General features: G+C 33.2%; 1 protein-coding gene across 1 annotated transcript in view; it reads right to left on the bottom strand.

Moving 5' to 3' along the window:
• Window positions 1-1,589: 1,589 nt before the first annotated feature.
• LOC148306059 (hemicentin-2-like) overlaps window positions 1,590-15,609 on the bottom strand; it is an 81,203-nt gene continuing 67,183 nt past the window's right edge. Inside the window, exons 16-22 of the mRNA XM_088265662.1 lie at window positions 15,168-15,364; window positions 14,452-14,534; window positions 13,791-13,971; window positions 12,124-12,261; window positions 7,257-7,375; window positions 5,775-5,814; window positions 1,590-4,565 (exon numbers count right to left, since the gene is read on the bottom strand). Of these exons, the coding sequence (XP_088121788.1) occupies window positions 5,776-5,814; window positions 7,257-7,375; window positions 12,124-12,261; window positions 13,791-13,971; window positions 14,452-14,534; window positions 15,168-15,364 (757 nt within the window). The 3' untranslated portion in view covers window positions 1,590-4,565; window position 5,775. The remainder of the gene's footprint in view (window positions 4,566-5,774; window positions 5,815-7,256; window positions 7,376-12,123; window positions 12,262-13,790; window positions 13,972-14,451; window positions 14,535-15,167; window positions 15,365-15,609) is intronic.

Consider the following 15,609-nt stretch of genomic DNA (forward strand, 5'->3'; position numbering starts at 1 on the left):
TTGAGGCCCTGTTCTCATTTCATCTTTGCATTAATAATATTATGTACATTTTTTGGAAACGGTCTTTACTTTGTTAGTATTAAAATACAAGTAAAATATATTTCGAGTGATTTATTGTTCTGTGTGATTTAATTTACTTGAATCCAAATATTTGACATCTGAATTTCTAATTTGAAAGCAATTTAAAAAGAATATGTTCTATTTCACATTTTATTGAGACCTTTCAAAATTCATAAAAATGCATTTTTTTGGAAAGTTAACATCTTTAAATTTTGAGACACTTGAAAAAAAAATATGTAGAGCTATTTCACATAAATATAGCCCTTAGCTTTGAGTAAAATCAATAAGATCAGATAGCGCAATAAAAATATTTTAAAACAATCTTAATTTTTCAACTAGGTAAGAGAATTTTTTTTTGTAACAAAATCACTATCAATCTCCTGAAACTCAATTATTTTATTTGCAATAAAGTACATTCATCGAGCTTACTTAATTTATTAGCTACATTGTTTATTTTACATCTTTCAAAATATATGACATATTCCTCGATTCAATGTCTACAATCTAGCAGTCTAATTTTAACACGTTGTTACTGGGTTTCAATTTCAATTTGTATATACATTTCAATACGTCTCTGTAGTCCAATATTATATTTCATCTTTAAATTAAACTCTTTGATGTAAAAATAATTGCAATTGTAAATCATGTTAACTGGTAAATGAGTGAAATTTATGTAGAAAAATTCGCGTGGGGTAACTGTACACATATTCTTTGTTTCAATTAAAAAAAAACATTTTTGAAATTCTGAATTTTTTAAAATTATTAAAATAAATCATTTCTTAGAAACATAAAAAAACTTAAAAACATAAAAAAAGTTATGTGTCGAATGCTTACACTTGTCCCATATGCGGGGTAAGTATACGCAAAACGTAGTGTAAGTGTACCTACGCATTGCGTACAGCTCCTGTTAGGGGTAATTTACCTTCAATTATCGTAGGTAAAATGTTAATTTTGATAGTTTGTGCAGTTCTCATGCCACCATGCTTTACTTTGAATACATTCTATCCTATCTTCTTTGGGCGGATCCTGGTACTTCGCATTGCATCATGGGCAGAAGTAACCTTTACAAGTCTTAACTCCAGAATTTACTGTCTTACGCTTCTTTATAGTAATCTTTTTTTCTTGTTTGCAAGTAGAGATGGTCCACTACTTTCCATTGTTTAAATTTTTATTTTCAAACCATCTTTGCATCAACCTCTCTTTTTTTTTTCAACATTTTTGGGTGTGTTTTGCTTTCGGCAAAAGACTTACATATATCCGTTATTGAAATGTGAAGGACTGATGTTGTAGCGATGTATTTGTAGTCGAGTTTGAGGCGTTTTCCTAGAGTACTTACGTGGATTCCAATTATATCACGGGCAGGCAGCTGGCTCTTGCCTTTTCTATAAGCTTTTTCGCAGCATCAATCTGCATTTGAGTACAAACCAAATTTTCCGACACTTCCTTACATATACACGCAGCATTTTTCCAATAAAACGGAACATAAGATAAAAAAGATATAAAATTGGATATAAAATATATTGGGGTAAATGTACGCAGTGTGTGGGTGCGTATACTTACCCCAGCACACCAATAAACAAGAAACTTAAAAAAAAAACAGATTGATTGTTATATATAATATGACCCCTGCCACTTTGCAATCGGGAAACTAAAATAATTTTACAAAAAAATGTGGAAGACCTCATCGCTTCAACACAAACGGTTACACAATTGCATACATCAATAATACAGGCAAAAGAAATAAGAAAACCACGAAAAAATATATTCACCTGAAAGTTTTAAACTTTCGACCCAAGGTCCCGTATACGCACGACCAGCTTCGAGGCCACCCAAAGCGCTTCTAAATATTGAATCAGCGCATCTCTACCATGTACAGAGTAGTCGCAAACTTCACTGCGTACACTTACACTGCGCGTACGGTTACCCCACGCGACTCTCCAGAAAACCATATAGTTTATTTAAACTAAATTTTCAAAAACAGATTTACATAAATGGATAAGTAATGACACGAATTGTATTAGAATTAGGTCACTGCGGCGTTTGGTATCGCTTGCAGGTGGTGTACCATAAAAATAGTTACAAATATTTATTTAAAAAAAAAAACTAAAAAAAAAATTACCCGACTACCTCAATATTTGCGGAGAAATAATGTATTTACTGAAATGGCAAGTGCAAAATCTATATTTTTCAAAACGATATAAGTTGACGCAAATCAAAAGTGTGGACATTTAGATACCTGATGAGGCATTTGTTAACCTAAAAAGATTTTTTAAGTAAATTTGGACTAAATTCGCTGAGTACAGAACCCGAATCAATATTTAAAAATATCTCAATTAAAGAAAATTCAACTTTAGAGTGTCTCTAACCAATTTTGTTTTGAATTTTAATTTACTTTAGAGGTCTTTTTAGCGATCTGTCGCTGTATAATTTTTATCGGGTTGTGGTTAATGTAAAATTCAACCTTATTTATAAAAATCTCACTATTAACTAAAAAATTATTAAGTATTCCATAAGGAATTTAATAAAATCAACATTTCAATGGTTCGGCTTGATTTTTCAGACACATCTACTTATTTTCGTGAAAGCTTGCCCGCGTATACGCGGACTAAGCTGTGAACTATTAAGTTGGTTGGGCGTATTGCGAGAGTAATATTCTTCGTATGGGTCACCTTCATTGTCTGGTATATCACAAAATAATTATTTTAATAAGTATTTTTGTATCAATGCTTGTAACTAGGATTTTATATGTAAACTTTATATTCATATAAATAAATAAGTACTTTATTCTTAGAGATGTTTAAATTTTAGAAGAGTAAACTTTCTGATTTACATTTTCAATAAATAAATATTCTATTGCTGTTTCTTAAATCAAGAATGTTTGAATCAGAGTTTTGTGTATTTACTGAAGCCAACGCCTAAAGTGTTTTACAAGAAGCTGCAAATAGTTGATCATGTTTCTCACACATGCCAAAGTACAGTTACATGACGCGAGTATTGGAGCGTTTACACATAGTCTAATGGTCTAAAATTGTTTATTGCATCGATAAAATTTAAGAAATTATAAAAATAAAGTCTTCCACTTTGGATTTGAGCCAACTCACATCTCCATTTATACTGAATTTTCACAAAGGTAAATTTACATATTTTATATACAATAATAACATTATACAATTAATCATATTCTTGATAATTATATACATTAAACTATATTCTTGATAATTATATACATTTAAAAAAGTATTATAATACATTTATCAAACGAGCTCTGTTAAGGGAATTAATTATTTTTTTATTAAAAATTCACAGTAGGTAACAAATTATTCTGGCATTAATTTTGTAGAAAATTGTATAAAATCATAAATAAAATTATAAAAATGTAAGAAAAATTCATCATGGTTCAGGCAAAGTGCTAAATTTCAGCTTGAAAACTATAAGATCTTGTATTTAAAAAAAAACTATTAGTATTTTTTAAATTTTATTATTTGAATTTCAAACTCTCAATAAACGTGCCAAAATAAGAATGAATGCTATCAAAATGCGACTCCATCGCAGAATGTCGCCTGTGTATCGGACGGACCATCGATGCATTCATTGTTTTCGATATTCTTAACAACTTCATTAACGTCAACATAAACCGGTAATGATTTATCAAGAAAATAATGACGGTAAAAGTTGATGAAAAAGTAATGTAACCAGAAAGAGAGAGCCCCGACTCTATAACATAATAAATTTAACGTAATAAGAATCTCTTTGTACCGTTTAAGATTTTACGAAATGGCGGCCAGTTTTGGTGATTGAGAAAGCACTAGAAGTGCTCTTGCACTAGAATAATAATGGTATTCTTCTCCTTATATTTTAAACTTTTTTAACATTTTTGTGATTTTTGCATAGTAACTATTAAAATTAAATATATGTTTTGTCCATCTGTTTACTAAATGCTAAGCTGCCTTTTTTAAAACTTTATTTACAACATTCAGAGTGTGTCCAAAGAATTTTTTACTTTTGCCTGAACGAGGATAATTTATTCAAACGTATTAAATTATTTCTCCTTAATGTATGTATTAGCTAGAAATAAATAAATAAAAGCTTTGTATATCTGTAAATGTGACACATTTAACTGTCTAATACATTAGATTCCAAATCTTAAACACACTTGACCTAGTATGAGTATACATAATATATACATTCCATATGTTTGTTGATGGAATACGATAAGGAGGTTTATGATTAAGTTGCATATTATATTGTACAACAATACCATACGTGGTGGTCTCATTCATACTTGAAAAATGAGTTTTTTGTTTGGAATAGAGTGTACTCGCTGATTTATAGTGGCACAAGTACAGTGTTACCATCGGTAGTAGAACAGACCACATTTGGCACTAAGTTTATATCATGTTTGGTAGATAGGATAAAGTAGTTGCGACTAGAACATTGAACATGTATTTATATAATAAATATTTTGTGTTCTCAACCATTTGGACGATTGTTGTGGCGGCATGGCCCTGTAACAAAAATAGAAAACAGTTTATTTTTATCATCACCAATTTCTCTGAATACAAAACAAAGATTTAACTATTTGAAAAAGTGCTTTGAATAAATTCAAAAGAAAGAAATATCATACACCTAAATTAAACAAAATTCAAATGTAGGCAAATGAGCCTACTTTTTTTAAAAATAATGTTTTACTTAGTAAATACCACTAAAATCTACTGTGATACGTGTTTCGATGCATTCCGCATCATTTTCAAACACTGTATGATAATGTAACGTAAAATGATGCTTAATGCATCGAAACACGTGTCACAGTAGATTTTAGTGGTATTTACTAAGTTAAACATTAATTAAAATATATACATTTTACCACAAAGTGACTGCCGAATCAATTCATAAAAAAATGAGCCTACGTTTGAGCTTCGTCTAAGATCAACAAAGAAAAGCCCTTCTAGTCAATAATAGACAGATCCAAAGAACTCGAAAGGAAGAGTTGAAAAGCTAAGATCAATCACTCCTTCGAGTTTCTGATATGGTACATAGTATTATTTACGTGTATTTATATATTTAAAACTAATTTTGAATTATTAGAGTTTTGAATTATTTTATGTGGTCCAAAAAATTTACTTGTGTTGGGATAGAATGTTTGCCTCTATTTTAGGCCAAAAGTCCAACTACGGAGTAAATACAGCTTTAATTTATTGTGTATTTTAATTTGATTTTTATCATTGTGGTAAAATAATATAACTCTGCGCTTTTCATTTATTGTTCACTTTTTGTAATACCACTGAAGAACTCTATTTCACGACTGCCGGTTTAGGAATAACTTTTCCTTAGACCAGTCTATAGTTGACCTGATGAAGGAATAGTTATTCTGAAACCGGTAGAAATGGTGTGAAGAGTTTTAAAATGGTATTTCACAAAGTGAACGGTGAATGGTTACAAAAGAGTTACAGCTTTGTTTGTGCGGAATTTTTTAAAACGATTATATGACTGCTTTCGTGAAATAATACAACCATATTGTGGGTGAAGCCAGACAAAACATTGGCATAGGTACATACCATATTCTCAGAATTACGGTACGGATTTTTACAAATAAGCGTCAATGATATTCAATTCAATATCATCACTAAATGTATGAACTTTTAACAATATTTCTCAGCTACAGTTAGAAATATCAAGCAATTTTACTTATAAGTAATAAAATATCATGTATTAACCTTAATATATGTATGTATCACTTCCTTTGGGAACTCCACCCTGCAAAAAGAAAACATTAAAATTTATGATTTTCTTACAAGGATATATGTATCTTCTTTGAAAAAGTCGGTTAGAGAAGTTCAAAAAAAGGTAAATTCCATCTCTGTAAGTACTGGAAGAGATGTTATTATTTATTTATTTTAACTTCATGTACAGGAAAAAAATTACATTGGCAGCTTATTGCTGAGAAGCAATATCTACAACCAATCAAAATTCTGTTAGTATGTAAATCTTATAAATTATCTTTGAATTCAAATAATAAATAATCTTTCTGTCCTGGCAGTTACTAACATCGATAAAATCTCCAAAAATGATGAGCATCCGGCTGGCCCGCTATTAAATCTGTGATTATATTTGCTTAGTCTAGACCAGCCGTCAGTATTGAGGTAGGAAAGTGTAATATTATTGTCTAATTACGAGTATTATTAGAAGCCAATATCTTAAACTCCCGATTTCGTCGCGAACAGAAGAGATTTATTTGAATAGTTGGATCTTATCTATTGGAGGAACTAGAAATGTCAAAAATGTCAGTTCCCTCACCGAGGTAGTTCCGGAGAGTCGCGGCGAGCGATGCCTCTATCATTATACGTCTATCTCGTTATACTTAGAGTCCTCGGGGCTGGCGGGGTCGGCGGAGGAGTCGAAGTGGCCGTATAGCTGTCTGTTGGAGTGCACGGTGTTCTTGAACTTCATATTGTGGTTGGCGAGCGCCAGGTCCGCGTAGACCAGTTTCTTGGGCTGCAGCTGCTGCAGGCAGGCCGGCTGGTAGTGGAGTTGCGAGTCGGCGCCCACGCAGGACAGCTTCTCACGTAGACTCTCCGACTTATGCAGGCGCCGGGCGCGCTCGCGCTGCGGCGCGCGGTCCAGCGTCTTGCAGTACAGCTGCGCGCTGTAGCCGTCCTCCCGCTGGAAGTAGCGGAAGCCGTGCCCCACCGACGACTTTTTGCTTTTGTTTTTTAGGGTGCTGTGGTTGGGAGGGATGGAGTTCTGGTAGAACTGCTGCTGGTGGAGATTAGTATTCTGCAAAGGGGTGTTAGTCGAATGTTAGTACACTTGGACCGTTAGGGGATCTCGGGATAATGTATGGACGTGAAACATGCATTTTGTGATTTGAAAATAGCAGGTACGCCGTGTTATTACCAAATGTTTAACATATGTCTGGTATCTACGATGAATTTTACGTAGTTTGACTAAGTGAGGGACGCGATAACAAGTCTATCTATCTGTGATCAAGGCTCACAGCTGTTGACAAAAAAGAGGATCCAATTGGATAGGTTACGTATTACTCATATCTTTCAAGAGTACTCCACTATCAAGCTTACTTTATTTAAAGGCATCAGGTTTTCGTTACCGAGGCTGTTCAGTGTTGACAGTTTGTGAGCAGTTTTCGTCTGAGCTGGAATCAGTTTGTGGGCTTGTATTAGAGGTAGGCTAGTATTTACCTTGATGTGGGTGACGTGCTGGAGGCCATGGAAGGTAAGGTTCTGGTAGGTGTCGGCTTCCCCCTCCCCCCCCGCGCCCCTCCCTCCACGGCTCCCACCGTTGGCAGACACCGTGTTGCCTGAAATTACCGCAATCGCATGTTCCCTTTTTTATTACATTCAACTTTCAAATATAATTTATTTAGTTATCAAAATAAATATTATTTTTATAAATGTTAAACATAAAAATAAAAACGTAGTTTTCTCTTATATAATGTACGAGTAACAATGTATGTATGGCAATCTCTGAATATTTATTTAATTATTTAAATTTAAAACCCACTTTCTAAACTGCAATCAAAATATGCTTAATGTGCAAATTTAAGATTTTTTTAAAAATCATGTCAATATTAAATCGTAATAAAGAATGAATCATGTGGATTTGTGTAAATTATTTTACTTATACATATAAATGTGTATTTAAAAAAAAAAGTTAATATTTTACTTATTAATGTAAATCATTGCTAGATGTGACTTACTTTTATATGGAAAAACACATAAAGACAGTGTTACAAAAAAATGCTAAGCTTTAATTCTCAGTTTTAATAAAATATTTTTAGTGACTTTGTTATATAAAAAAAAACAGAGATAAGTGAAATATTTCTGTATTTTATACGTAAATATTGATTATAATAATATCTTTTTTAACAATAATTACTAGTTAAATGCCAAAGGCTACAATTAAATAACAGCTACAAAATAAAAACGTATAAATGTACATAGTTTAAACGATTGTTATTTTTAGGGCTAGTTTTTACATGTAACACGAAGGTATTAGCAATGTTAAATGTAAGTTGGAACAAGGTAATTATTACTATTATACCATAAACTAACATAACAACTCGAGATGCTCCCTGATATTTGATAAAATAAGAATATTTATCATGTTATTCATTTTAATAAAACCGTTATTCGTGGCAACTGATAAATATCAAATTTTAACAATCCAACATAACATAAAAATGTTCTTATTTCAGTAAATACGCCACATACAGAATTTAAAAAAATAAAGAAAGATGCGAGTATATGAATTCCAATAACATAATTGAACACAGCAATCTTCAAATAAATAATTTTATAAGTAATTGGGATTGAGAGATTGAATTTTTGGTATTTTACCAAAGAAACGTAACTCAGTTTTTCGCATTTTGTACATTATCACTCTAATAATTAGTGGAGTTAAGTACTAACTTACAAATTAGTATACGCTTTGATACATCAAATTATTTATCGATTAAAAATTATGTTCCTGTATTCATAAAGCAGAAAAATAACCGACTGTGATAATTAGGGACATTTTGGACATAATGTAATCATCATTTTTTAAAAGTATAATGATCTTCTGTGTTCAGTTTTGATTTTTTTAATAAATAAAAAAATCTACTGTTGATCTGTTTGCCTTTAAAACTGATTGGCAATTCAAATTTGGGCTGGGAAATAAATCTACGTTTTGGAAGTAAAAAAGTAGTTTACTGTAATTTTGATCTGCAGCAAATTCGTTTTGTAATTGTTATTTAAAAAAAAAAATTGTTTGCTAAGTGTAAAATATTAAATACTGAGGTACGTTTTTAATTTAACCTTATAGATTGATATATTTATAAATGTCAAATACGAACACTAGTCGACAATTTGTGTTATTCAAAAACATGAACATATTGTTAAGAGCTAAAGAATATGTACTGGTTTTGGAGACTGCTGATTACCAATTATGGCCTCAATTACAATTTTTATAAAAAAATAATGATATATAAATTTGTAAACAGATGGAAAGAAAAAAGTATGTACAAAGTGGCTTTCAAAAATTTGTAAAAGTGTCATCTTTATAGCTTTGTCGAGAGTTTATAGTTTTTTTCTCGAAGTGACAATATGATTTATCTTTTCCAAAATATAAGAATAGAATGTCACATAATTTATTATTTCTAGCAGTTTCAAGAAAACACGGTGTGATTTATTTCTGCAGTTAGATTCTGCAGCAGCTGATGTTGATGGCTTTTTCAATCCTTCCTCTTTTGAATTGGGCAGCTCTTTGCAATTGTTACGCAGATATATGTCATTCTATGCACTGTTTGTAATCCGAATACAAACTTTTATTAACTGTATTTTTTCAATTGATTATATGAAAACAGACCATCATTTTATACACAAATAGATAAATCACATTTTTTGTTCTTAAGCTTTGGAATAAGACTAATGGAGATTGCGACTTCAAATAAATTTTGTTCTTCTCAATAATGCTATACAGGTACCGCATTTACGAATTTTGCTAAACCACTACGTACATTTATAACACGTACATAACGTATATCATAAAAATTATACATTAGTACCTATATTTACATAATTTAAAAGAAAAATTGTGTTCTGGTATTGTTGTTCACAGTACCTGTGTTAAGCGATGTTAGCCGCAGAACATCCGGTGTTAGTGCGGTTAAAAATCTGCACAGCCAAATAAAATGGATTAGAACTATACGTATGCAGGTGTTACAATAATTATACACATGAATTATTAATGGATATATATTTCCTTTGGTTAAGGAATATAGTGTGTTATAATCGAGCCAATGTATTCTGGTCACATGTTTTCAAAACTCTAGATAGTCGTTACTCAAACAATCGCAATTATAGTAATTCAATATTTCAAAATACTAAGGTATGCATTTGATTGAAACGGAGACCAAATGACAGTGGCTTAATTATTACTAAGACGGGAGCACCTCGTGTCGCGTCCCTCCGCCTAGAGTTTAAGTAGATTCCCACTAGAGCGTTAGAGTCGAGAACTCTGTCATAGTATTAATAACGTTCTACTAGAAGGTTAGAGTCTCGAGTAGGTCTTGTAGTACTTTCAAGATCCTACTAGAGTATATGAGACTAGGTAAGCGTTATGGTTCTGTTGAAGTATTGGGGTCCGGGCAGGTCAAACTGGAGTGTCAAGTGCAGATAGCTTACTAGATCCTGTTAAGGATACTAGTAAGGTCCTGCTGGAGTACGCCAATCGTGTTAATTAGTCTTAAGTGAGTCTTGCTGGATTATGTATGAGAATCTTGTCGAGTCCCGCTTGCATTAGAGCGGGAGAAACAGAGAAAGAAGAATATTGTGTAAACGCCAGAATATTACAGTCTACATTAAGTCCAGTTGGATTGTTTCCACTAAAGTCGAGTTAGTAGTCGGAGGAACAGAGAGGGATGATTACACTTACTAACATTGTATACGGTATTGTTAGTCACACCAGAATATTAGAGTCTACATTGAGTCCGGTCGGGTCGAGTTAGTAGCCGGAGGAACAGAGAGGGGTGAGTAGACTTACTAACATTGTGTATACGGCATTGTTAGTGTGTGCCATGAAGCAGTCCTCTCCATACCTCCGTCCGCTACAGCTAGTTCCATATAGAATACATAAATAATAATAATTCATAAATTAATACTTAAAAAAATATGATAATAATGTAAAGGTATAGATTAATAATAATAACAACTTTTTTAAATAAAAGAAGAAATATATTAAGATAAAAAAAGTCAAAAGATACAAACATAATTATAAAAACAATAATAAGAACACGTTTTTCTTATTAAGCTCTAAACTAATCATTTAACATATTTATAGCATACATATTTAGGGCCCTTGAGGTAGTATTTTACGAAAATGGTGCCATATAAATTATCCAAGATTATTATTATTATTATACACCATAAATAAATAATCAACGACAATTTTTAAGTTTGTTTAGAATGTCAACGATGTCTATCAATTTATTCTAAATTGACAATCAATACGATTTTGATTTATGAAGACAATAAAAAAAACATAATGCTCGGACAAGAAAAAGACCTACCCCATGAAATCAATAATGCAGTTTTTATCACTGGATCGATTTTGATTTAAAATATCTAGATTAACAGTTAAAAGTTATTTAAAATGTTCTAAGAAAGTGGATTACCACTTTGTAAGAATATTTTTTAAAAGCGAGTATAAATATCGTTACAAAGCCACACTTGAAATGTAACAGTTAGCGCATTCGGAATAACAAAGAGGAGCGTATTTCATTATTGTCGTGCGCTCCAGAATTTTTAGGTTATCTCAGAACTGATGAAATCCGTTGAATATTTTATTTAGCAAACATAACAAAATAACACTAAATAGATATATATCATATAAAGGTAGGTACATATATAATTGAAGAATAAAGTTGTCGAGAAGAACTTACTTTTCTCTTTCTTCTATTTCCACTGGATTATTATCTGCTCCGCATAAATCAAAGCAGCAATTGAATGAAACATTAATTAATAAGTAACCAAATGATTTTAATTGACACCTTTTGCATTTCTCAACAAAATCGTGGGAAAATGTAGCCATTCACAGCTCATAGCTGATATGCCCAAAAATACAAACTAAATTTATACACATAATAAATTATTGCCTGTTCTTTTTTTGGTTATTTTTTAACAAGCGTATCCATTTCATTTGGATAATTTTTATAAACTTTTTAAACATGCATATTTACTTTCAAAATGTTGTTTTATTTTTTAAAGACAATACGAAATAAATCATTGATTACCTGTAAATTTAAGTATGTCAAAACTGTCTGTTATGTAAAAAAACTCACAGATGCGCTGAGATTACATACAAATAAGCCATGTTTTAATTTGTTAAGACTGCTCAAGATAGGAAATAATGACAAATTTTGATGGAAATCTCTACCGAAAGCTGAGAACATGACGGCTCATGGAGTAAATAAGAATACATATATTGTTTTCTAGAAGAACATTACGTTGTAAGAGATGTATATGTAGAGCAGTGCGCTTTAGTTAGAAGAGACAGTTTGAGACTTACACTTATTAGACTTCCTCTTGGCGCAGTAACAGAACAGCGGGATGCAGAGCAGCAGCAAGATGAGCAGGAGGAGTAGGGAGGCTCCGCCCAACAACAGCGGCTCCTGTTCCCAGCGCCGCCACCACGGGACACTCCCGGCTGGAAATAGCAAAACACGCTAATTAGGAAATCCTATCGGTTTAATGTAACAAATTTGTATGTTTTTTTGGTATAATATATCACTTGGGTGCCATACTCATAGCCAAAAGATGGTGTAACTAGGTTCAAATAATAGATTCGTTTGACACAGTGTATGATAATATGCTAGATGTACGGATTTTAAGTGTATAAGTATTATTTTTTTTTGACATCTTATCAAAGATGGCTATGGAATGTTTTGAATATTGAAAGCATTAACTTTGTGGATCATATTGATATATTATTTTGAGAAATAAAAAGATTTTGTTTTTTGATCCACTCACATTTTATTAACCAACTAGTTTTGGCAACAACCTGTTACCCTCTTCAGGTTTAATTTATGACTCATAAATCAAACCCTGAACAGGGCAAGAGGTTCTTGCCAAAACTAGTTAGTTAATAAAAATGTGAGTGGATCAAAAAACAAAGTCTTTTTATTTCTCAAAATAATATAAGAATACGGAAGTCTGGGCATTTACGGTCATCAGTCCCGTAAATGCCCAGACTCCCATATTTTTCTTCATCTTTGATGAGATGTAAAAAAAATAATATGAAAATAACTCCTGTAATTGGAGATAATCCAGATTTTGTGAACAAGTATTTGGACATACTCAAAATGTTGTGTAAGTATATTGGTGCTTTCGACCGTTTTGTCCAAATGTTCGATTCTGGTATTGAATAAAGTCCGACCAATATTCCAGCAATTCTATGAACTATTTAAACAGCCTATATTATTTCAAAACTACGATGTTTTCTTTTCTGTGCTCTAAAATACATAATTATATTGAAGTAATATTATAAACTTACTCATTTTGTCCAGGTTGGCTAGCAAAAAAACATGACAAATACATTATTCAAGAAAAAATTTCATTTTCAAAAAAAATAATTCATTATTTTTAACAACATTATTTTTTTGAGATCTATTCGTACCATAATGGTGCAAAGAGCGTTACATCAACTCGACCAATAACTATAAGTATGTACTAAGTGAAGTGGCATTTCTTTGGAATTTACATTTTGTAAGTTTAAGGAGCTCAAGGTTAAATATATAGGTAAATGTTATATATGGAAAAGGAAATGTAGTAGAAATAGCAGCTAGAAAAAGAAGAATGGCGAGTCGAAATGGATATGTTATTAGAAATAGATGGGAAATTACACTGACACGATATTTTCTCCAGTTCTTTGGACTCGTTGCGCGTGGCAACGAGGATAGCCTGGAACGACTAGTTGTGATCGGTAGCCTGGAGGGAAAGAGAGGGAGAGGAAGATCCCCCATACGATGGACCGTTCAAATTAAAGCAGCAGCAGGCACCTCGGTGGTTGGAGCGCTACATGCAGCGCAGTCAAGGGATAACTGGAGAAGAGTCATTGCTTCCGCAAGGGACACAACCCTCAGCAATGAGGAATAAGACGGAGAAGAAGTTCTTGGTAAAACACTTGGTTAATTTTAAGTGTGTTTTTTTAAATATCAATTATTTTGCTAAGCTCACCTGCGACGTCCCTCTCGCAAGGAACTCCCGAGCCGACCTGGTTGGTGGCGAGACACAGGTAGGTCCGGAAGCCGAGGGTAGCGGGGTCGAGTCTCAGCACGGACTGCAGGCCGCGCTGCCGCACCAGCTCCGCTGGCCCCAGAGAGTCGTTCTCGTTCTTCAGGCGCCACGAAAACGTCACCTGTACGGCAACAAGCACATCTTCTCATATCCCAGTATTACGCTCTCCACCGCATCACTGCTACTATTATCCAATTAATTCCCCATTCGCTCACTACTATTTTGGAGAGACAGAGAGTACTAAAAATCGTTGCATCTTTTACTCGATCAATCTTAGAGAAAAATGAAATTTTACCATAAATGTTCAATGTTGCACGTGTGTAAAATGATCACTTAACCAGCCTATGACAGGTCATAAGCCCTGTAAATACCCAGACTTCCATAATCTTTTTCATATATCATGAGATGTCAAAAATGTCAAATTAGATAAATATATTCACTCATAGTATTATTTTAGATTTTAATAACAATTTACGTAAAAATTCTACACCTTTAACCTTCACAGGTTGAAAATGTGGAATTTTTAAGTAAATTCAGTGTTTATAAAAAATATGTTAGATGGTTTTTTGAACTTGACGTGTAATAGATATACAATACTCACTTCTGTAGGGTTCGCGTTGGCCGTGCAAACTAGTTCCTGATACCCGTCTGTTTCTCTTTGAGTTATTCCACATTCTGGTTTATCTGAATTTTTAAAAAGACATTCCTTTAAAAAATTATGAATAACTAATAAACTAACATTTTATCGGTAGTTCACATAAAGAAGAACCGATCTAACGTTAGAATAATTAATTTCATTAATCGATTCGGGAGTCACTTTGTGGTAAAATCTATCCATTTTTAATTAATGTTTTACTCAGTAAATACCACTATTTCTTAAAATCTACTGTGACATGTGTTTCGATGCATTTTGCGTCATTTTCAAGAAATAGTGGAACTAAGTAAAACATTAATTAAAAATGTTAGAATTTTAACTTATATTTAACTCGTTGAGGATGTTGCATGTAACGCTAAAATATTTATGTTTGATCTTTGAGTTTCTGTAATAAAAAAGAGATTATTATTTAAGATTACATTTCGTTTTTATATTAAACTCTTTTTTGAAATATTATTGTGACACGTATGTCTGAGGATAGATGGACGCAGGTACTTGACTGGACGCCTTGAACAGGATGCAGAAGCGCAGGTAGGCTCCAGGCAAGACAGTCCGATGACGTCGGGAAAGTGAGAAGAGAGTCGGGTCCAGCAGACAACTGTGGAAGTTAATACTGGACACAAGAAGAAGGCTGAAGTAAGTTAGTAAGTGTAGGAGCTTACACATGACGTTGAGGTAGGTGGTGGTGGTGGCGGCTCCGTGCTTGTTGAGCGCCTGGCACTGCAGGTCGCCGCTGTCCGCGCGCTGCACGGCGCGGTCCAGCACGAGCGCCGCCCCCTTGCCCAGCGCCGCGCCCGTCCCCTCGCCGCCGCCCTCCTTCCCCGCCTTCCGCCACGAGTAGGACGGCTCCGGCTTGCCCCTGAAATAAATCAATCGTCCCGGTATGCCTGTTGCAGATATTACGCGCGAGCTGACAGCTGACATCTAGTGGCAGAGATCCATTTACGGAAATATAAATATTTCTCTTTTAATAATGTGTATATGTGTGTATATTTACAAAGGAATTAACCGGATCCTCGCTAAACGCTGCCATCAAGTTGGCCCAGGACCGGGAAGAATGGAGAGGACTTGTGCACCAAGTGCCTGACATTCCAGAAGACCACG

This window comes from Brachycentrus maculatus, unplaced genomic scaffold (genome assembly GCF_059751285.1).
Source record: "Brachycentrus maculatus isolate JH-2025_06_01 unplaced genomic scaffold, ASM5975128v1 h1tg000256l, whole genome shotgun sequence".
Lineage (NCBI taxonomy): Eukaryota > Metazoa > Arthropoda > Insecta > Trichoptera > Brachycentridae > Brachycentrus > Brachycentrus maculatus.